Below are 24,209 nucleotides of genomic sequence, written 5' to 3'. Positions count from 1 at the left end.
ATTAGTTAAAACAGATTGTGTTTGTTCATTATTGTAACTCAGATGAAGATCAAACCAGATTTATGCATAAATGGAGGTAATTTCAAAGGGTTCACATACTTATTCTTTCCACTGATATACAGTGTGTGTGTGTCTATATATATATATATATATATACAGTATATACTGTATATATGAAAAAGGTCTATCATGATGTCCTGTTTCCTATATCACAAAAGCTCTTATGTAGTGTGCCATATTTGATGAAGGGGGCAACCAATGTCAAAAGATAGGCTCTAGAATGGGCTTTGAGGGCAGTGAGTGTTGAATAATTATTCTGTTTTGCTGTTTTATCTGCTTTATTTTTAAGCCTCTCTGGACTGCATTGCTCCAGCGAATTTCATGTAGCAAGAGTGGGCCAGTGCATCTTAAGCAAACAGATATTATTCAGTAAGTATGTGTGTTTATATGCAATTCCAAGTGTGTTAATTCACATTAACGGTTTTTGTGTGTTTGATGTGTATGTCAGTGTAGACAGTCATCTCCCCTTATCCTGTGCACTGCTTGCCATGGCAATGAACCTGTTTGGTAATACTGAAATCTCTATGGCAACAGAACAGTGCCATTTTTTTAGTCTCTTTCTCTAAAGCTAGGGATCGTATATGGCCTAAATACTGTAAACGAATTAGCCTATAGCTTCCATAAAATGTCAAGCAAAAATCAAATGAATTCTGCCTTGTTCTAACCTTAAACGTAGGGATACGTTCCTTATCTTACATAGGTTTCTAGTATAAAGCTGGCTTATTTAGAGTTAACATTTCAACGCTCATTATAGGTACTCAGCTGTGCTCTATTTACGTTCATTCTATTGTCCCTTTTTTATCTGTGTTCCCAAGAATAAACCATTGTGGGGGCCTGGGTATCTCAGCGAGTATTGAATCTGACTACCACCCCTGGAGTCGCGAGTTCGAATCCTGGGCATGCTGAGTGACTCCGGCCAGGTCTCCTAAGCAACCAAATTGGCCCGGTTGCTAGGGAGGGTAGAGTCACATGGGGTAACCTCCTCGTGGTCACGATAAAGGGTTCTTTCTCTCAGTGGGGTGCGTGGTAAGTTGTGTGTGGATCGCGGAGAGTAGCATGAGTCTCCACATGCTGTGAGTCTCCACGGTGTCATGCAAAACAAGCCACATGATAAGATGCGCAGATTGACTGTCTCAGAATCCGAAGCAACTGAGACTTGTCCTCTGCCACCCGGATTGAGGTGAGTAACCGCGCCACCATAAGAACCTACTAAGTAGTGGGAATTGGGCATTCTAAATTGGGAGAAAAGGGGAGAAAAATAAAAAAAGAATAAACCATTGTGAGGACAAAGCATTGCTCAATCGCTTTTGTCTTTTTCTGTGAACTCGGTTATACCATTTGCAGTCACATTCACACACAGAAACACATATGCACATTTGTAAATATTTAATTTTAATTTAATTTTAACTCCCCATGTAAGTGCCACTGTCAGATGCTTCTGATACAGACTAAACTGGGGCATTCTTTCTTGTAAATGTGTTCATGCTTTTGTTAGTGTGTTTCTCTGTATAATCTTGCCTTTAGAATTGAAAAAGTGATATTTTTCTTGATTTCAGCTTAGCTTTGTGTTTTCAATGGGGTTTTTTTCTCCCTTGAGTTCCTTTGATGTGTAAACAGCAGATGCATTCTGTTCCATTATGATTAAATGTAGAGCAGTGTAAATCTAGGCGAGAGCCAGTAATGAGTGCTTGTGCAAGTTATAATCACCATCTTCCCTCATCTTTTGTTACATAAGTGGTCAAATTCGCACCTCTAATAGTGAGCCTCAAAACCCTTACTCGTGCTACCGTACCACATTTATTATCTGTGTAAGTGTCTCTGATGCTGCAGTTTCAGTTATATCTTTCTTTCTTTCTTTCCCTCTGTCTGTCTGTCTATTTATCTGTCTGTCTCTCTATCTATGAAGGCAGTAGGATATCCATCTATCCATCTTTCTTTCTGTCTGTCTCTCTATAAAGGCAGTAGCATATCCATCTAACCGTCTTTCATTTTCTCTTTCTGTCTGTCTGTCTATCTATCTACTGTATCTATCGATCATCTATCTATGTAATCGTATGTCATGTATATCGTATTTAATCATATTTATGTTCTGTGATACTCTGTGCAGTAGCAGTGTGATTTATAGAGGTTACTCAATTCATCCTCTCTATTTCATCCCACAGCATGTTTTTGTTTCCATAGTTCTTCATATTGGATTGCCACAATTTCATAGACACTATAAGTTACATCACACATTACATATCAGCACTGTTGCTTTATAATAGGGGGTATTGGGAGAATCCAGCCAGTCTATAGACAGGCCCAGACGGTGCCAACCTTATGTATGCCCTTTAGTGTTGTTGACCACAATCAGATAGAGAAAGAGACTACCAGGCTAAGAAAGAATTAGAATCTTACATAAGCACTGCTATGACATAATGTAAATGCCTCTCCCATATAGCATAAAGCAGGATTTAGCTGCAGTCTTCTGTGTTGACTTCATTTGCTGACTGCATGTGTCACCATGTGTTTAATCAAGCTTACCAATTACAATAACAAGATAAGTCTGTCCACAGAAATACTGTAGATCTGCTATGTTGACATGGCTCATTATTTCATTAAGACGAAATAGCTGCAAAATTCTGAGGTGAGGGTTCTGTTTGTGCAAAATACCATGCACTTTAATGTAAAGACAGACTGTATTAACTGAAATAACTACATTTTTCAAACAAACTCTGGAAGTGCTCTGTTGCTATGCTAAAAAGACCTTCATGTGAAAACTACATGTAGGAAAAAAAAAATCTTCTTCTTTTTATTCTCATTAATGTGACTATTCTGTCAAGTGTAAACCGGTTCAGTCCTGTATAACATCTCAGCAGGCAGAGTGAAAGAAGCATGGTTGATTAAACGTTGCTTTTACATAACTGATGCTCTTGTTTGTCTAGTAACAGAATTAGAGAAAAATGAAGGGGATACTCTATACTTTACATGAAGCTGGCCAATGCAGAGAAAAATTATGTTGCTCACAGGTTGCTCTTTCATAGCCCAGGATTCGCTATTAGCCGAAGAAGCCTTTCATAGTAGATTTTGACCACAGACATTTTCCTCATTTTACATTAAGGAATTGGGCTGAGATAGAGTGCCCATGCTGACCCCTGTCCACCACCAAAACACCTACAATGGGCACGTGAGTATCAGAACTGGACCATGGAGCAATGGAAGAAGGTGGCCTGGTCTGATGAATCACGTTTTCTTTTAGATCATGTGGACGGCCGGGTGCGTGTGCATTGTTTACCTGGGGAAAAGATAGCAGCAGGATGCACTATGGGAAGAAGGCAGGCCGGCGGAGGCAGTGTGATACTCTGGGCAATGTTCTGCTGGAAAACCTTGGGTCCTGGCATTCATGTGGATGTTACTTTGACACGTACCACCTACCTAAAGATTGTTGCAGACCATGTACACCCCTTCATGGCAACGGTATTCCCTGATGGCAGTGGCCTCTTTCAGCAGGACAATGCGCCCTGCCACACTGCAAAAATTGTTCAGGAATGGTTTGAGGAACATGACAAAAAGTTCAAGGTGTTGACTTGGCCTCCAAACTCCCCAGATCTTAATCCGATTGAGCATCTATGGGATGTGCTGGACCATCAAGTCCGATCCATGGAGGCACCACCTTGCAACTTACAGGACTTAAAGGATCTGCTGCTAACATCTTGGTGCCAGATACCACAGGACACCTTCAGAGGTCTTGTGGAGTCCATGCCTCGACGGATCAGAGCTGTTTTGGGGGCATGAGGGGGACCTACATGATATTAGGCAGGTGGTTTTAATGTTGTGGCTGATCGGTGTATACAGTCATACAGTCTATATTTACATTTAGGAATTTGGCAGATGCTTTTATCCAGAACGACTTACAGTACAACCAAGGTATTCATTTTATCAGTTTTGTGGGAATCAAACCCATGAGCTTAAAGCTGCTAGTGTCATGCTCTACCAGTTGAGCTACAGGAACAAATTCAGTTTGTGAAATAAACTATTATTTCATAGAGCAGGGGTTAGGAATCTGTTCCATTATAATGTACTCTGCTCAATTAAGTATATTTTTCTCTGATATCCTATTGTGTATGAGTATGTCATATCATTACATGACTCAACATATGCCTTTAAAACTCACTTATTGTATTTTCAGATGCCTCTAAATGAAGAAAAAATTCACTAATCTGGAACAGATGCAAATTATCCTCTGTCACTTGAGGGTAATGCTGCATGGATTCATTTACCTTGTTACAATAGTTTGTATACTGCATAGAGAGGATATCTCTATTTGGTGTTTGTGCGTTTAAGTCTGAGCATATATTTATTGTTCTCTTTTTCTAAACAAAATTATATGAATAAAACTTAAATATATTTTAGTGAATATTCTGGGTTCAATACAAGTTAATGAGAAAGTTCACTGAAAAATGAAAATTCTCTCATCATTTACTCACCCTCAGGCATTCCAATTATGGATGACTTTCTTTCTTCTGCAGAACACAAACGAAGATTTTTACAAAAATATCACAGCTCTGTTGGTCCTCACAATGCAAGTGGATGGTGGCCAGAACTCTGAAGCTCCAAAAAGCACATAAAAGCAGCAACAAAAAAAGAAAAAAATAAATCCATATGATTCCAGTGGTTTAATGCATTTCTTTAGAAACGATATGATAGTTATGGGTTAGAAACAGATCAGTATTTAAAGCTGAAGTATGTAAAGTATGTGTTAAAATACTTTCTCTTATCCTAGCTCCATATGTAGAGACAACTATAAGTAAGCCATTCATAGGTTAATATTCTCTATAGGGCTATGAAAATCCTCTGTTATTTTTAAGTGACCCATCTATACAAACACAACTGCATTGACTTGAACAATGGCATACAGGGGGTGTATTCGGAAAGCTGTTTTGAAAACAATGTATATTTTTGCAATTCAATTTGGTGGTACTAGTATCACAGAAATGACATACTTCACATTTAATTCTCCTCCCTGCTCAGTAGGTGGAGATATGCACACAGAATGTGAATAGCCAAAAAAATAAAATAAATAAATAATTAAAAAAAAGAAATGTGAAAGTGAAAGCAGAGATTTATAAGTAAAAAAAAACAAACAAACAAAAAAAACATTTTAAATATTGACCTTTTCTCATCCACACCTATCATATCACTTCAGAAGACATGGATTTAACCACTGGAGTCGTGTGAATTGCTTTTATGCTGCCTTTATGTGCTTTTCGGACCTTTAAATTTCTGGCCACCATTCACATGCATTGTGTGAACAGAGCTGAGATATTCTTCTAAAAATCTTCATTTGTGTTCAGCAGAGAAAGAAAGTCAATCACATCTGGAATGGCATGAGGGAGAGCAAATGATTAGAAAATGTTCATTATTGGGTGAACTATTCCTTTAAGCTCAATCAACATCTTTTGTGGGATAAAATGTTGATTACCACATTCTGGATTACAGTGAGGCACTTACAATGGAAGTGAATGGGGCTAATCCATAACTATTATTGAGTTTAAAGAATTTAATTTTATTAAAGATTACTCAATTCAATTAGATGAAAGTGTGTTATGAAATTGAAATGCTTAAAGTGTCATAAAAATAGGCTAAATATCCACAAATATATATATATATTAAAAAAAAATGTATAAAACTTAAGTTACCGCAGTATATAAAGCATGACCCAGATATTTGTTTTTCTCAAATTGTAAACCAAACCCAAGTGAATCAGGTGAGCCAAATGAAAGTGAGAAATGCACTCTGCTCTGTACATTTGTTCATTACTGGGTTGGTGTGAATGTAAGTATGGCTCAATGATTATGTGAGTCATTACCCTGCATCAGTTAGGTAGACACCAGATTGGTAATCTGCTGTCATAAACTCATAATCACGTTATACCCATTCAACAAATCTGTTTTGATGGATTGTAAATATTTTCTTTGATACACAATGTAATTTAAATAATTTATTATCAAGTTTTAAGTGCGCCTGTGCTGTACAATTTGGTTCTATGGCCTACACAAAATTTAAATTTTACACTTTCAAATAATCTCAAATCATATTTTATAAAATTGTTAAACTGTACTTAACTCCCTTACAAATACTGTGGTGCCATGGTGCAGTATTGTTATCAAATGTTCATTATCTTAACATTACATGATAAGAAAGTATTAGTTGAGGCGATTTAGCTGGAAATGTAGCCGCTAGCAAGTAACTGTGCCCTATGAAACCCATTTTTTTATTCCTCCATGGGGCGCATGGCGGATCAAAAAGCCGAATCCTCCATTAAGACGCTTTCGTACACAAAAAAGGTAAAATTGTTAAGATATATTACTTCCATGCACATAGAAAATGAATTCGCCCCAGTAATATCAATTGAATTTGAAAAAAATCTTAATTCCGCAATCACAGATGACTGTGATTGGTCAATCCCGGACCAGCGCTGAGAAAAGTTACGGGTAGCACGTGAGTACAACACACTACACAGGCTGCAAATGTAAAGGTATACTCCACATGAATAATAACACACAGAAACTACAATACACATTGAATTTAAAACACTAAATTAATAGTTAAAATATGAAAAATATAATTTTTTACCTTTTGTACTGACAAATTAGAGACAGCTTCCGGAACACCAACCCCGCCTATTTTATGAACGTTCATGACATTTTTTTTTTTTTTTTGCCATTCTACCCGTTTAGCTCTACCGTAAAGGCTGGTCTGAGATACAGGGTAACCTCCGGGAAACGTAAGTCTCGCGAGAGTCTCATTCGCTATTACAAAGTTTAGGATTAGGGTTAGATTTAGTGGTAGGGTTAAGGGTCGGGGTAGGGGTAGGGATATGTATAGGGTTTCTGTAGGACTCCAAATAAACACAATAAACAATGTGTGAACGTCGCATGCGAATCTCGCGAGACTTTGGGTAACCGGGCGGTTACCTTCCAGACACGACCAACTGACGTGTATTTGTGCTCTGGGTGATGACGCGTCTCAAACATGCTCCTCACAGAGCCGCTATCTGGTGTCCACTAACCGCTAGACTTTGAACAAGATCAGAAAGGACACGATGGGCAGTAAGTCTTCATAATTTTAATTCTACTTTAACTTCACCTAAGCCTTAGCCCACCAACAATTACTTCAGTTCATCCTTTAGTTATAAACAGCTGCTGTTTCAATAGATTTAATAGCTTGTTAGCTTCAACGCTTCATTTTACTGTGGCTTGGCCTGCACTGTTTTAAACCAGAAAGATTACAATGTATGCTTTGTATTCGATATTACCGGGTTTTCTTTGTTGTATTGTAAAAAAAAAAAAAGCACTAACTTTGATAATTTAATTGCTTAAATCTGAAGTTGCACTGATTGTAAAGGGGGCTAACTAGGCCAGCTAGCACTGTGACAGTAAACCAACCTTTCTGTGCATTTAAATTTTTCTTATATTTCGCTTATTGTATTTGATTGTGTATTGAATGTCATCTATTTAGCAATGTTTATCATGAAAATATAACGATGATTTTATCACTTGAACTTGTTAGCCATGTCTTAAACTGAAAAGTTTTGTATTATTATTATTATTTATTTATTTATTTTCTTTTGTATGCATGCTGTTAAAAGATGAGGGTTTGTTAGTGTTATTTGGGGTCGAGTTATTTTTCATGAACTGATTGAATGATGACGTTGCACGAGAGATTCATGCAGTTGTCTGAATTCCACGTTGCCTTTTAGCATAGTGGCATTCCCATAATGTTCTTTTGAAAAGCATAAGAATTGTTAATCTTACTGTAGTTGATCTATTCTTTTTCAGTTAAATTCCTGGAGGTGATAAAGCCGTTCTGTGTGGTTTTACCTGAGATCCAGAAACCAGAGAGGAAGGTATGCAGCTCTGTCACCTTAACATTTTGATTTATTTGTCTCTGTAGCATTTCAATGGCACTAACTCCTTGAGTCTTTTCCCAATAGATTCAGTTTAGAGAGAAAGTGCTATGGACTGCGATCACCCTGTTCATCTTTCTGGTGTGCTGCCAGGTATGTTTACATGGATCAAAAACTAATGTAAACCAATCAGTGGGAGTCCAGTGTCAGTGCTAATAATGAACTTATGAAGTTCAACAAAATCTCTCTTTCCTTCAGATTCCCCTCTTTGGAATCATGTCTTCAGACTCAGCAGATCCATTTTACTGGATGAGAGTTATCCTGGCCTCCAACAGAGGTGTGTACAATTTGCAGTATCAGATACTGTTTGAATAAATACATGATGATTGACAAATGATTGATTTTATGCATCAATAGCTGATTAATGCTCATGTGGTTGCTTTATGTGATTGAATTTAATTTAAGAAATGTTCCAGGTTCAATACAAGTTAAGTTCAATTGACCGGATTTGTGCCTTGATGTTGATTCATGCTACAAAGTTATTTTTACTCGTCCCTTGTTTATTTCAAAATAGTAAGGCGCTTTTGATGGAAGTGAATGGGCCCGGTACATAATTACATTTATATATTATATTTTTATAATGTACCAAGTTAGACGGTCCCTTGTATAAGTAATTAGCTAAGAGAGAATTTCTTTCGCATGCAAGCAAAATGGACATTATAATGGAAATATACCCAAATTAATCAGAATCGTATCAGAAATCCACATCAATACCCAGCCCACCAATACATAATACACACTTTCTGCTTTCAAATTGAATTAGAGTAAATGTTGTGAAGATCAGTGTTTGATTTCAGTAATTTTGTGTGCGTCTCATTAGCTAAATGGTACTACTGTATATTACTGTATCATCGGCTTGACCAGCCACTAGTGTCAGGAACTGTGGAGTTTAATGATGTATATATGTGTTTCAGGTACTTTGATGGAGTTGGGTATCTCTCCTATTGTAACATCTGGTCTGATCATGCAGCTGTTGGCTGGAGCTAAAATCATTGAGGTTGGAGACACCCCAAAAGACAGAGCACTCTTCAATGGAGCTCAGAAACGTAAGGCAACCCCTCCTTTTATTTAATTCTCATACAGGTTCATATCAAAGCTTAGTACAAGATTGTTTAGAACACTTGATTCTGATTGGTCAGACGTGACATTCTGTAAAATAATATTTATTTTTAAACGACCAGCTGAACTGTATTATCGACCATTGCACTAGGCAGCTGGTTTCCTACCTAGCTGTGTTAGATTCATGTCTTATCACTCTGCAGTCTTTTTTTTTTCTTACATAAAACTATTTAAATTCAAAATTAAATCAATATTTCATGTCCACTTATTTAAATGGTAAATAGCCTGTAATAAGCAGGATAATACCCTGTCAGCCAGTCTGTATTGCAAAATAAACCCCTTCGGGCTCATACAACACCCCTCTGCATCATGTCAGGGTCCTGATCACATTGTCATGGTTTTATTTTGCGATAATGAACAGCTGACAGAGCACTATCCCTTACTAATTGCACCTCTTTCCTGTGTTTTTTTTTTTTAAACCTCTCCCCAATTAAGTAGAATGTACTGGCTGAAATGAATGGAAAGGTCTATTGATGATCTTAGTGCAGTATTGCTTGTCAAAACCCATCTGAAAGGGATAGTTAATCCAAAAATTAAAATCCTCTCATTTACTCACCCTCATGCCATCCTAGATGTGTATGACTTTATTTTTCAGCAGAACACAAAGGAAGATTTTTAGAAAAATATCTCAGCTCTGTAGGTCCGTACAATGCAAGTGAATAGTCATCAGACCTTTTGTAGCTCAAAAATCATAGCTCCATGGATTACTTCTATGTTTCCGTTTTTGTGATTTTTTTTTTTTTTTTTTTTTTTTTTCGAGCAACAAAAGTCTGACTACCATTCACTTTTATTATATGGACCTACAGAGCTGAGATATTTTTCTAAAACTTTGTTTGTGTTCTGCTGAAGAAAGACACACGTGTGTGATGGCTTGAGGGTGAGTAAATGATGAGATCATTTTCATTTTTGGGTGAACTATCCCTTTTAATGTCATCACTACATTTGTTTATCGATGGCTCTTTAAGAGATCTAACTATGCTATCTTTCCACCAGTATTTGGCATGATCATCACCATTGGCCAGGCTATTGTGTATGTGATGACTGGCATGTATGGAGACCCTTCAGAAATGGGTGCTGGAATCTGTCTTGTCATCATCATTCAGGTTAATTCTGTTCTACATTTTAAACTGCTCCTTATTTTTGAACTTCAGAAGCACATCTAGACACTTATGTTCAAATATATTTCAACCTTCACTACAAGAGTGGATTGATGATCAAAGTGTTTTAAAATGATGTTTAAACTTGGTGTTTAGTTGATTGGAACATTGTTGATCAGTTAATGTTGATTGTCCATTCTTTGTAGCTGTTTGTGGCAGGTCTGATCGTGTTGCTGCTGGATGAGTTGCTGCAGAAGGGTTATGGGTTGGGCTCTGGCATCTCACTTTTCATTGCCACCAACATCTGTGAGACAATTGTATGGAAGGCATTCAGCCCAACTACAGTCAACACGGGAAGAGGTATGATTTCTGTAGCAAGATCTCATTTTGAACAGTTTTTGATATCAAGTATTTGTTTTATTGATTTAATATATATATATATATGTGTGTGTGTGTGTGTGTGTGTGTTTGTATGCGTGCGCATTCAGGTACTGAGTTTGAAGGAGCCATCATTGCTCTGTTCCACCTGTTGGCCACTCGTTCTGATAAAGTGCGAGCTCTGAGAGAGGCCTTCTACAGGCAGAACCTGCCCAACCTCATGAACCTCATAGCCACGGTCTTCGTCTTTGCTGTGGTCATATACTTCCAGGTTAGTGGATTGCTGTTCGGACCAAAAGCTAGGCTAAGGATGTGCAAAACTACCATTTATCACAATCGACTAATCGGTGAGTTGTCTGGATTGTCTGAATGACTAGTCAACTCGTCTGTGTTAAGGAACCCTTGTATAATTGTGCTCTGTTATGTTCACTTGACCCCAGTCAGACACGTTTCAGAGAGATATACGAATGCTAAGCACCGCACTTGGTAACTAACGGATATTCAACAATTAAATAGGCTAAATAACTATAACCTTTTATCGCACTTAACTATCAAAGTAAGAAATAAGCTAGAGTCCAAAACAGCGGCATATAGCCACTTCTGCGCATCCAGAACGCAGAATGACATTCTTCAATGTAACTGGAGTGCTTCAGGGCGATCCTCGCTGCACATTAAGGCGCATAACTGTAAGATACGCATCCACCAGTTTAAACCTTTACTGCAACTATTTATTTAAGCAGTTTCAGACAGAATCAGCAAAAAACTTTAATCTCTCCACAGCACCTCACAAATATGGGAATATTACTTGCCGCAGAGCATTTAACGCGCAACAGGGATCGTCTTGTAATATATTGTTGTTGAGGGGCGCTTTGCTGTAACAACAGTGTACAAACAGACTAAAACCTAAAGCAGTAAAGAGATTAAACTTCTTGCAGAGGGTTTTACTGTGCTGGCTTTTATTCTTTGTTAGGCACAGCAAGCTGTAATCACGCAAAAGTGCTCTCTGAGAAATAACATCACTCAATTAATTCGAGAATTGTGTCTATGATCTGGTCCGAAATAGTGGGGCAATGAAACACGGCGGAGGGAGGAGAGGTGCCCACCCAGTACCCCCTAGATCTGGCCCTGTCTCCCATTAAAACCCCCACCACTAAAAATATTAATGTTAGTTGACCCCACTAATCTGTCTCTCATTAAAAGCCCCACCACTAAAAATATTAATGTTAGTTAACCCAACTAATCAGTTGAAGCCTTTATTTATTCGTCACATTTATACATTTTCGAACATATACAGTGAAAATCTTTTTTTCACATATCCCAGCTTAGCTGGGGTCAGAGGGCAGGGTCAGCCATGATACGGTGCCCCTGGAGCAGATAGGGTCAAGGGCCCAACAGTGGCAGCTTGGCGGTGCTGGGGCTTGAACCCCCGACCCTCTGGTCAGTAACCCAGATCCTTAACCACTGAGCCACCTCTGCCCCTGAGGAATGATAGTCAGTTAGTCGACCACTCTGGCTGGCACATCCTTAAGCTAGATGCAGCCAATGAATAGAACTGAACAAACCCCTTTATAAATGAAAGATACTTCATTTATTTTCCCTTTGAAACTAGACATAATCAAACTGTATACACAAGGTGTCGCATTGGTCATTCAAGACTTACACATGTGTTTTTATTGAAAGGTAAAGAACAACCAACATGATTTCTGTAAGATAAGAATGACTATTAAGCATGTTTACTTAGTTGAACAATGGAAGATGCAAAAATGACTAAAAATTCCTGATGTATGGTTGTCTCAAAAATCTTGATTTATAACAGATTTTTGCAACTTGAAAATGTTTGTCATACATTGCTTACAAATTAAAGCTCTATGTATTTGTGAATTTAAGTTTAACATGCATAAGTGTAATGTATGTGCTAAGTATATTATTACTTGTACCACAGGGCTTCAGAGTTGACCTGCCCATTAAGTCTGCACGTTACCGTGGCCAGTACAACACGTATCCCATCAAACTGTTCTACACCTCCAACATTCCCATCATCCTGCAGTCTGCTCTGGTGTCCAACCTGTATGTCATCTCTCAAATGCTCTCCACCCGCTTCAGTGGAAACTTCCTGGTCAACCTGCTGGGGACTTGGTCTGTAAGTGACAGTTTTGCATTTCTCTTTTCTTTTAACTCATCTCATCTTTGAAGACTTTATTCCAGGTTTATTTCAGGTTCAAAGGTGCATTTTTCCATTTTAAAGGTTTCATTGTACATTGCTGAAGAGCCTGAACAGTTTTCATTCCAAGTTTACTTCAGGTTTAAAGGTGTGTTTTGCATTTTAAAAAGGTTTATTCTGCACCTGAAGAAATTACTTTTTACAAACAAGATTGAACACTTGAATGGTGTACTCATGCGTGATTTGAAGACTCCAGTCATACCAGAGCTCTAGAAAAAGTTTATTTTTATTCTTCATCAGATGGGCCACACTTTATGGCACTACTCACTTCATTTTGGTAACCAGCTATTATTGGACACTTTCTGTTATGGAATAAATTAATAATAGGTGACAAATAGGACAGACTGCGAATAAAATGGCATTGTTAACAGACAACTTTTGCGTTGGCATAATGCTGCGCCCATGCCAAAACCACTGTCATGACCTTGCACCTTTTAAGTTGTTTTTTTTTTTTTTGTGTTTTTTTGTTTTTGTTTCTATCAACAGGACACCTCAAGTGGAGGACCTGCTCGTGCTTACCCAGTTGGTGGTCTGTGCTACTACCTCTCTCCCCCAGAATCATTTGGCACAGTCCTGGAGGATCCAGTCCATGCCGTCATTTACATTATCTTCATGCTAGGGTCCTGTGCCTTCTTCTCTAAGACATGGATTGAGGTGTCTGGATCCTCTGCCAAAGATGTATGTGCATTAGATTATGATTTGGTCATTGAGATCACAGAGCTGCGCTGAAAGAGATTTCTTTTTGTGAGTGGGTTTTATATGTGCACTTTTTTTTATATACTTAGGTTGCTAAACAGCTGAAAGAACAGCAGATGGTTATGAGGGGACACAGAGAAACTTCTATGGTCCATGAACTCAACAGGTAAAACATGCACATTCACTCTATTTCAACTATGCTTGTCTTGAGGCTTAAGTGCTACAGAAATGAAACACTTCTGACATTGAATAACTAAAGCTTGGAGTGTTGAGTAATTACAACTTCTATTTGTCGAAATCATTAAGGTACATCCCCACTGCAGCAGCTTTTGGAGGACTGTGTATCGGGGGCCTCTCGGTCATGGCCGACTTTTTGGGAGCCATCGGCTCAGGAACGGGAATCTTGTTGGCCGTCACCATCATCTACCAGTACTTTGAGATCTTTGTCAAAGAACAGAGTGAAATGGGCAGTATGGGTGCTCTCATTTTTTAGTAAGGCACTCCGTGACCACATCAGACGGACTGAACCTATGTGGTTTAAGTTCTTTTTGTATATGATTTTGTTTTACTAAACGCACAAATTCAATGCTCTACATCCACAATGTGCTCCCATTGTGCATCTGACCTTGATCTGGAGAGGTACTGAATTATATTGCGTTCTCCTGGGGAAAATATGGCAGCTTAATATGTCAGTATTTAGCATGGGAATGTAACATCCTTAATTTCCGCTTTTACCTTGTGACTGATCCTCAATTTGTTATTCTTTTCCCTAAGTGGTACCTATCTATGGGTGTTTCTAATTCCATGTAATTCCATTTAAATACAGTACATATTAGTCTAGCATTTAACCAATGGATAAGTATGGGCACATGCAACATGTTCGTATATGATCGGCCTTTGATACACCCTGGACTATCTAAATTCGTCTCGGTGTGTGTGAACAGGTAAATGCAATGTTATTCTATGGCAACAGTTGATTCTGTGTACATAAAAACAGATTTTTTTTTTTTTTAAGGTGTGTGTGTGTGTGCGCGTGCACATTTGCCAGTTGCATTTTTTGTGGGCTGAGTGTATGAAAATGTTTTCTTTGTTGGTTTAAAATTGTCCTAAATTTAATCATAGCGAGGCCATTGTTGGGTTTAGTTTTGCTGATAGAGTTTGCATTGTTTATATCTGTTATTGCCGCCCTGTATCTACAAGCCATTTTATAATTTTTTTGTGCATTTCAGACACACAACTTAATGAGAGAGATTTATATTATTGTCCCATTTTCGTCTAATTAGCTCTGGTTTCTTTTATTGGACCAAATGCTGCAGAAACTGCCTATTAATTAATTTTCCAGTGTTGATATGGGTGGGTTTGTTAAAATGGAGTATGTCATGTGTTATTTTCTTATACAGGCCACGGTAATAAAATGTGTTGCAAACATTTGTGGAGTTTTGTTCATTGTACAATATATTAGAAAAACATGGTCTCATTTGGAGCACCGAAATGTTTCCAGAAGATGTTCCTTTGTTGTTTATAGACCAAGACTGTTGTCTTGTGCTGGATCCCCAAAGGTAACTCATTTTCTTAGTGTTTTTTTAAAGTGTAATATACATTCTTTTGAGTGGCCTTTTCCATGAGAATTTAATGAATCTAAAAAAATAAAAATGCAGGATCATTAAGAAGGCCTATCAAATGCAAAAATGTGCTAAAAAATGAAATATGAAATACTTAAAAAAAAAAAAACTTAATGACTAGTAATGCTAAGTTATAAACTTTCCATTTAATACATCCATATAGATTTTAACCTATAGTTGTGAAATTCATTAAAAAGTACATGGTTATGCTTCATCTACTCATTTTATACAGCAAGTGTTTTTACTATGTTTGAATTAATTGAACATGACTCGAAATAGGGAACATTTAAAATAAAATTAAAATTCATGGCAAATTTAATGGATAACCTCTATATTCATGTTCATATTATGAGATGGAGTAGCGAGGCAGATTTGAACTTTAATTCTGAAAAGTTGCCAGAAATGACTTTTATTCTGAAAAGCCGTTCGCTGCTGCAGAGTTCACGTCTCTGCCTGCAGCAGCTCGTGCAGTGGAAGAGGCTCGATGGTGTCGCGTCATCACTTGAGGCGTTACCGGGCTTCACGGAGATTTAATAACGATTTGGATACAAGACCAGGTACAATGCATTGATAAAGTCTCAACTGCCGCAGCAGATAGCGTCGACAGTATGGCATATGATCGAAGCGAGTGTTAATGATATGTCAATAAATGATGCATCACCGCCATAAGCCTGAGAGAAGGTTGCTAGCTACTAGCTAACCTCGATGCATTGTTACAGTGGTAGAGATGAACTATTTGAAGCACCTGCTTCTCTGTTTTTGTTTTCTGTATGACAAACCATGTAGTTTAGTGACGACACAAACTAACGATTTATCAGCAGTGATTCGCAGTAAAGTGCCAGCTAAGGGAAATCTTACTTTGGGTATTTAATTATTCTTAAAGTGTTAGTTCACCCAAAAATGAAAATTCTATCATCATTTATTCACCCTCAAGTTGTTCCATATCCTGATCTGAAAAGATATGTTGGCAGAATTATAGGAACTGACAGCCTCAGTCACTATTCACTTTCATTGATGGAAGATCATCTCGTAATTTTTTTTTTATTTTTTTTTTTTTTTTTTTTTATTTATTCTAGGGTGGTCCATTACTATCCCTTCATAGAAACATGGCTGAGCCTGAACTCCTGTTGGACTCCAATATTCGCCTTTGGGTTGTGCTGCCTATTGTGTTCATCACTTTTCTGGTTGGAGTGATCCGCCATTATGTCTCAATTCTGTTACAAAGTGACAAGAAGCTCACATTAGAGCAGGTTTCAGACAGGTAACATTCTTGACAATACTGTTGTGTTTTACTACTCAGAATCGTCAATTGCTGTACTGTGCAACCTTGCCATGTTTATTACACAAATGCATTTGTGCTTCATATTCTATTTACAGTCAGGTTCTAATCAGGAGCAGAGTGTTACGAGAAAATGGAAAATACATCCCCAAACAAGTGAGTCAATCCCATCACATATTTTGTTTTTTGCATGTGTTGCCTTTTTCTGCACTGCACTTAAACTGAATTATCTCTTTAACAATTAGTCTTTCTTGATGAGAAAATTCTACTTTAATAATCAAGAGGATGGGTTTTTCAAGAAGACCAAAAGAAAGGTGGTCCCACCCTCTCCGATGACTGGTGAGTAGTTTTTCTGAAAGGCCTTCTTTTTCAGCATAAAATCACTGCCAGGTTTGAGTGACAAAATTAATGTGATGTTGTTTACTACTTTAGATCCCAGCATGCTGACTGACATGATGAAAGGCAATGTGACAAATGTTCTTCCAATGATTCTTATTGGTGGTTGGATCAACTGGACCTTTTCTGGATTTGTCACAAGTAAGAGATACAATTTTGCCAACCTTTTTAAATCACATGGCTGCTTTTAATAAAATGCAGCTGGATAAATAACTGTGCCATAGTTTAACCTTTACTGTAACTGTTGCATTGTGACTATTAAAGGAATAGTTCACCCAAAAAGGAAAGTTCTCTCATCATTTACTCACTCCCATGCCATTCCAGATGTGTATGATATTTGATAAATAGTGAATTGTAGAAGAATATCTCAGCTCTGTAGTTCCATACAATGCAAGTGAATGATGACCAGAACTTTGAAGCTCCAAAAAGCACATTAAGGCAGCATAAAAGTAATCCATAGGACTCCAGTGGTTAAATCTGAATGTCTTCAGAAGTGATATGATTGGTGTGGGTGAGAAACAGATCAGTATTTAAGTCCTTTTTTACTATAAATCTCTGCCTTTGACATGCCCCTACCAGTAGGTGGCAATATGCACAAAGAATGTGAATCACCAAGAAAAATGTGGAAGTGAAAGTGGAGAATTATCGGAAAAAAGGACTGAAATATGCATCTGTTTCTCACCCACACCTGTCGTGTCACTTCTGAAGACATTTAGATTTAACCACTGGAGTCATGTGGATTACTTTTATGCTGCCTTTATGTGCTTTTTGGAGCTTCAAAGTTCTGCCCACAATTTACTTGCATTGTGTGGACCTACAGAGCTGAGATATTCTTTTAAAAGTCTAACTTTGTGTTCTACAGAAGAAAGAATGTCAGACACATCTGTAATGGCATGAGGGTGAGTAAATGATGAGAGAATTTTCATCTTTGGGTGAACTATCCTTTTAACTATAACCATTAATGATTTACAATGAACAGCAGTTTGAATATACTTGTAGTTAATTCCCAACACAGAACTTGCCTTAACACCTTTCAAAAACGGTTCTCTCCCAAGCAAAGGTACCTTTTCCTCTCACACTTCGGTTCAAGCCAATGCTGCAGCAGGGAATTGAGTTGCTCTCACTGGACGCGTCCTGGTTTGTGCTCTCACACGCATATATTTATCATCTATTTTTTTCCTCCAAAGCTTTGTCTGTAATGGTTTCTTGCTGTATTACATCCACAGGGTGAGTTCAGCATCTTGGTACTTCCTGAATGTCTTTGGTCTCAGAAGCATGTATTCTTTAATCCTGGGACAAGACAATGGTAAATACATCATGGATATTTTTGGTAGCATATTATGGAAAGTCTTCTGCATGTCTGCTGCATTTGAATCACATCTGGGGTGAAGTATGCATGCAAAGTTTATATTTTGCAACAGGTGCAGATCAGTCTCGTATCATGCAGGAGCAGATGAGTGGTGCTGCAATGGCAATGCCTGCAGACACAAACAAAGCTTTCAAGGTATTTTAAATTGTGTGCTTTGCCCTGTTAAATTGATGCCATAATGCTATTTTTGTACTACATGTAGTCCTCATTCTGTATGCAAGTTAACTGCACTGTTTTCCCTTCTTAGGCTGAATGGGAGGCATTGGAGTTGACTGACCACCAGTGGGCCTTAGAAAATGTTGAGGAGGATCTAACGAGCAAAGACTTGGACCTGTCTGGGATATTCAGCAATGACTTGCCAACGGGCATCTTCTAAGTACCTGTCCACTACTGAGAGGTTTTGGATGACCTTACCACATCTGAATAGTAGTGACTTGATGAAACTATTGGACAAGCTTTGGAAGTGATAGAAAACGTATGATTTTTTTCCTAGAAAGTGTCATAAACCTCATTGTAGACATTGCATTTAATGTAGTATGCATGCACCATTCCTTCCATTGTATTTTTGTTTTTTGTTTTTCTCGGACACATTATGTAGTCTGACAGAAGGTTATTTTATCTTAAAATTGTATGGTTTGTCTTGCATCTGCACTCATAAAATGCAACCGTAACGTTTGCAGTGCATCCCATAGTGTAGCATGTGGCCAGGTTTTCTTGAAAACATTCCCTAATTATTAATTGTGTGTCAGTGTCATTATTTTTGTTTTAACGTTAAGATGTGTACATTTTATTTGTTTTAGTAGCCCTGCATTCTTAATCTGATATAACCACATGATTGTTTGGACCAAGTAGGCAAATTGGAAGTTTTAGGAAGAAATTACATTTAAATAATGGACCAGTCCATAACTTAGATTCAGTTACATAATAGTATATGTTACTGTACATTGTTTTGTTTTTGTAGATGCTTTCTTTTGCTGCCAGTTATCCACCATGCACTGAGTGTGTAGTGAAAAAATACCTTTGGCAGTCAAACAGTGAATTCAATAGTTTTTTTTTCGTGTAGAAAAGATTTATTGGCATGTTTAATATTTATTTGACTTTCTTTTCTTTTCCTTTACATTTTCATCTTGAGTTTTGTAAAATAAAATGTCACTACATAAAAAAAAAAAAAAATGCATTCATAATACAGTCTGTTTAACAAAACGTGCTTATTCTTTATCAGAATCAAATTGAGCTTTAGTGCCAAGTGTTCTCATGAACACAAGGAATTTATTTGGGTGATAGGAGAAACAAGTGTACACAGAACATTACATTGAGATACAGAATGTAAAACAAGGTAATAGTATAAATAGGCTTACAAATAATAGGACATATTACAGAATGGAGTATATACATGAGCAAGGTAGGGGTATGTACAGTTAATGAATTTATTAATTTATAGAATTTATTTTCTACCACTGTTGATGAAACGGGATGGCAATTCCTAGAAAAGGAATTCTGTCATCATTTACTTAACCTTGTGTTGTTTCAAACCTGTATGACTAACTTGCATCTGTGGAACATAAAAATATATTTTGCCAAATGATAGGGACTGACAGCCTCATTCACTTTCATTTTTTTTTTTTTTTTCATAAAATGAAATGAATGGTGTCTGAGACTGTCATTCAGCTAACATATTTTGTGTTCCTAGGAAGAGGGTAATTTGGATTTGGAACAACATGAGAGTAAGTAAATTATTACAAAATATATTTTTGGTAAACTATGAACGTCAATCTACAATTAAAGTAAAAAAAAAAAAAAAAAAAAAAAAAAAAATTGGAAAACAATTCCAGTTATGATATCCATGCTGAAAAACAAAACAGCAAAAATGAGCTAGATCGCACCGCCTTGTCGTTTAGCCAGTTGTAGAGGGGTTTTCTAGACTTTTTTTAACAGGTATGTGACTGTGCATGATCGGTATTGTCCTTTCCGGACAATACAAATTCTAATTAAGGACATCTAAAGTTGTCCTTAAAATATCAAATATGTCATATTTGTACTAATGTATCTTAACAGGCCGCCCCTCATCGCTTCAGAAAAAAAAAAAAAAAAAAAATATATATATATATATATATATATATATATATATATATATATATATATATATATATATATAATGAAAGCATTCCCAGTGAATGCAGGTAAAAAATTAGGCTGCGTTCCACTTCACTTTTAACATCCACTCGCTAACTACCCTAAACGCTTCCCCTCAGCGTAATCCCCGCCGCCATAGACCTTTTTCACAAACTGTGATGACGCGTTTCCGAGTAATTTATCAGCGTAAATCTTGATTTTTTTTAAAAATATTATACATTTTTTAAATATTGAGTGTAAATTTATAACATTATGCTTTGTGTTATATTACCCTTGAATTAGTAAAAAAAAAAATAAATAAATAAATAAATTACCACAGCTGCCAGGATGTTTCCATTACAGCTGCTCCCATTTTACTGTCTTAATACACCACTCTCTATTTCTTTCCTCTTCTGGAAAGTCATTCAAATGTAATAGTGGATTTTCTTTTGGTCTTGGAGCAAATGGGTAAATGAAAATAATATTTGCTGTGATCTCCCATTCACCACTGTCGATGTTTACCCTGCAAACCTTTACTTCTGCGTTCCCCAAAACCATGGGTTACATAACGTAATCCCGGGTTCTTTTCTAACTTCGCTCTGTGTTTCACTATGGGAGATATAGGCCACTCCCGGATTGCATGACATATTACAACCATATAACAATTAACAACTAAATGGGTTCTGACCTACTGGCTCCTAGCACCGCATGCGCTAAGGATGGCTCAGACACATCCAATCTGTAGAACCGCACAAAAGTGTGTGGCGTAGCCCAACTTGCCGCCGCACAGATATCTTGAACAGAAACCTTCTTAAGTAGGGCACACGACATAGCCATACCCCTTGTGGAGTGAGCTCTCAAGCCCGCTGGCGGATGAGAACCCCTGCATCTGTATGCTATAGATATCACATCTACAATCCAGTGGGACAGCCGCTGATGAGACAGTGGCTTCCATTTATGAGGAGTCACCCAAGACACAAACAGCTGGTCATGGTTTCTGAAACCTGCTGTCCTCTCCACATACATAGAGAACAGAGGGGGATGGAAAGCTGCTAGTTCTGTAGTCGAGCACTTATAAGCCGAGTCCACCACTTTAGGTACAAAAGCAGGGTTAGGGCAAAAGGAAACTTTAGTGAGCCCTGGAGCAAACTGTAAACAAGACGGGCTAACAGATAAGGCTTGTAAATCACTCACATGCTTGGCTGTCACCAGAGCTACAAGCAGCACCGTCTTGAGAGAAACTCAACCGCACCCCTTCTAAAGGCTCATAAGGGTGGTGAGAAAGGGCCTCTAAAACCATAGACAAATCCAACAAAGGGACCAACTGCCTTGACACTATCTGCTTATGGCGTACCCCTTTCATAAAGCTGCTTATTAAAGGGTGTTGGCCTGCAGGTTTGTCACCGAACACTGAAAAGGGACAGTATGGCTCAGCCCACACTATTCTTCAAAGACTCACCATTTATTACTATAAAATAAATGAGTGGAGGAGGCTCTGGTATTCTGTATAGTGTCTATGACTGATTTAGGCAGACCTGCTGCACTCAAATTCCACCTCTCAGGGGCCAGGCCCGGAGAGCTATCCTGTCCCGCCTGCGATAGGAGGTCCCTCTGGAGAGGGATGGGCCACAGCAGCCTGACAGTAGTTGAACTTTCTCTGCTACCCAATGTTTGGATGGCCAACATGAGGCTGTCAGAATGAATGACAAGCACTGCTCCCTCACAATGGCTAGAGTTTGGGAGATTAACCTTAGAGGAGGAAATGCGTAAAGAAGGACATTTGGCCACGGATGGGCTAGAGCATCCACACCCAGTGGTGCATTTCCGTCCGCTAGAGAGAAATACAGTGAACATTGAGCATTTTCCTGTTTGTTGAGAGGGCTCTAATCGGCTCTTTTTCATGTTGATTCTGAAACCCGAGCTGATGATATGATTTAACACCATGTCTGCAACTTTGATTGCTTGCTCTCTCGATGAAGAGCATATCAGATAATCGTCAATGTAGGAAAATATTCTTATCACGTTATTTCGTAATGGGGACAGAGCCACTTCCACACATTTGCTGAAAACCCTCGGGGCTAAAGAAAGCCAGAACGGAATACTTCAAAACTTGTAAGCTGTGCCTCGGTATGCAAACCTGAGAAATTTCCTGTGAGATGGGAAATGTCTATGTGAAAATATGCATCTGACAGATCGATCGTCACAAACCAATTGTTCGGGTGGATCGATCGAAAAAGCACTTTGTGTGTCAACATTCTGAATGAATACTTTCGTAGGTGCTTGTTTAACACACGAAGATCCAAAATAGGGTGGAGAGATGCGCACCGTTTTTTTGGAATCACAAAGTACGAGAGTAAAAACATTGACGGCTCTCCTCCCCTGGCACTTACTCTGATCGCCGTTTGTATAACAGAGTTTCGATTTCGGCCTTCAGGACATGAGCCGACTCTCCCTCAACCACCGAAGCTACCACTCCATTGAATCTGGGTGGTTTCATGTCGAATTGTAGCCTGTATCCCCGTGGAACCGTAGTTATAACCCATGAATGAACTGTGCATGCACGCCAATTGTCTATGCCAGTGATTCTCAACCCTGTTCCTGGAGCCCCCCAACACTGCACATTTTGTATATATCTCCCTTCTCTGACACACCCAATTCAGGTCTTGGAGTCTCCACTAACGAGCTAATAAGTTGAATCAGGTGTGTTTGATTAGGGAGATATCCAAAATGTGTAGTGTTGTGGGGGGCCCAGGAACAGGGTTGAGAACCACTGGTCTATGTGGTCCGAAAGAGGCCCCCTGTACACTTCCGCCCTGCTGCCGTCGCACGGTGATGATATCATCACTGTCGCTGAACAGGCTCCTACTGAAGGAGCGAGCGCTCTCCCCAGCGGTGATGTTAGGGAAGTGCTCTTCATTTCTTTGGGTTTTTTGGAACATATCGCCCTCAGCTGTTCACCTGGCTGTGATAGTTCATCTTTTATTCTTATGTTTTCTGAACTCTGGGAGCATATCGCCCTTAGCCCGAGGCCTGGATGCGATAATGTATTCTTTATTATCAATTCCCTTGAACTGAGAGGTGCTTGAAAATGCTGTGTGAGTGCTTGGTGACACTACTGAACATAACTCTGAGTTCCCTCGTTTCTCTGAACTTGAGGAGAACTTACAGAGAAGACCCTTATAGAACTTAGAACGAGGGGGCTGGATTCCCACCTCCTTCTCTTTGCTGGCAGAAGGAGGGGGCAGGGGAACACTTGCATGTCAGGTCGCACACTTCTTCTTCTGATCCTTGGGGTGGGGTGGGCAGTTCCTAGCCGCTGCGGCCACAAACAAATGTTTTCCCCATGGTCCCGAGCCATCTGCTCTTGGCCGTTGACTAGCTTGTTGCCCGCCGTGAGCAGGTCTTTGACTTCTAGTCCACACCGGCCTCGCTCTCGCTGCCACCGCGGCTGCTGCAAAGCCCTGCCGAGCTGGCTGAGAGGGTGGTCGCAGCACTTCCTTGCATAGTAAACAAAGGTTAAAGGCCTTGTCCTCCTGTTTCCTGAGGGTGCTGGTTTCTCTCATCTGCATATTTGCAGTTCCGTGTGCGACGTTTGAGCATGCTTCGGGCACATATACGATACACATAGGGTGAGGGTCCCTGCCCGAGATGGTAGCTCCACATGTCGATGAACACAGGCAGGATGCAACCTTCCTACTCCTCGACTCATTCCCTTTGATGACCATTTGGTGATGACCGTCGACATAATGGCTGAAGAGTGAAGTTATAATCCCAAGACTCATCACAACATGTTAGCCTGTTAATGTTAAAGGCTCGCCTTGACGCAAAAAGCCTGGAGTTGACTTGATGCCAAAATGTTCCTACCGTTGTAATTTAATACGAGATAGGCTGAAGAGAATAGCTCGCCTTAAC

The 24,209-nt window shown here is 38.7% G+C and overlaps 2 protein-coding genes and 1 long non-coding RNA gene across 4 annotated transcripts; 2 read left to right on the top strand and 1 right to left on the bottom strand.

Annotated features, from left to right (window-relative positions):
• Nucleotides 1-203: 203 nt before the first annotated feature.
• On the bottom strand, nt 204-6,744 carry LOC127449200 (uncharacterized). 2 transcript variants are annotated; one of them, XR_007898685.1, is made up of 3 exons: nt 6,676-6,744; nt 3,335-3,841; nt 204-1,292 (listed from the first exon to the last, which is right to left on the bottom strand). It is a non-coding gene; the product is annotated as an uncharacterized LOC127449200 (long non-coding RNA). The 2 variants fall into 2 exon arrangements; XR_007898684.1 differs by lacking the exon at nt 6,676-6,744 and adding an exon at nt 4,527-4,661.
• Nucleotides 6,745-7,000: 256 nt separating this feature from the next.
• On the top strand, nt 7,001-14,947 carry LOC127449284 (protein transport protein Sec61 subunit alpha-like 1). Its single transcript, XM_051712614.1, has 12 exons — nt 7,001-7,151; nt 7,881-7,948; nt 8,036-8,101; nt 8,207-8,285; nt 8,923-9,054; nt 10,121-10,230; nt 10,431-10,584; nt 10,713-10,873; nt 12,545-12,742; nt 13,310-13,501; nt 13,609-13,685; nt 13,826-14,947. The coding sequence occupies exons 1-12, from the start codon at nt 7,145-7,147 to the stop codon at nt 14,010-14,012; spliced, it is 1,431 nt and encodes a 476-aa protein (XP_051568574.1). The 5' UTR covers nt 7,001-7,144; the 3' UTR covers nt 14,013-14,947.
• Nucleotides 14,948-15,565: 618 nt separating this feature from the next.
• LOC127449517 (ER membrane protein complex subunit 3-like) lies at nt 15,566-19,362 on the top strand. The gene is made up of 9 exons (XM_051713005.1): nt 15,566-15,698; nt 16,218-16,402; nt 16,519-16,576; nt 16,666-16,759; nt 16,853-16,957; nt 17,872-17,953; nt 18,043-18,122; nt 18,238-18,320; nt 18,433-19,362. The coding sequence occupies exons 2-9, from the start codon at nt 16,248-16,250 to the stop codon at nt 18,559-18,561; spliced, it is 786 nt and encodes a 261-aa protein (XP_051568965.1). The 5' UTR covers nt 15,566-15,698; nt 16,218-16,247; the 3' UTR covers nt 18,562-19,362.
• The last annotated feature ends 4,847 nt before the right edge of the window (nt 19,363-24,209 follow it).

The sequence above is a fragment of the Myxocyprinus asiaticus genome, chromosome 12, assembly GCF_019703515.2.
Source record: "Myxocyprinus asiaticus isolate MX2 ecotype Aquarium Trade chromosome 12, UBuf_Myxa_2, whole genome shotgun sequence".
In the NCBI taxonomy this organism is placed as follows: domain Eukaryota; kingdom Metazoa; phylum Chordata; class Actinopteri; order Cypriniformes; family Catostomidae; genus Myxocyprinus; species Myxocyprinus asiaticus.
Note: the sequence above shows the minus strand (reverse complement) of the source record. Positions and strands in the feature narration are given on the sequence as shown.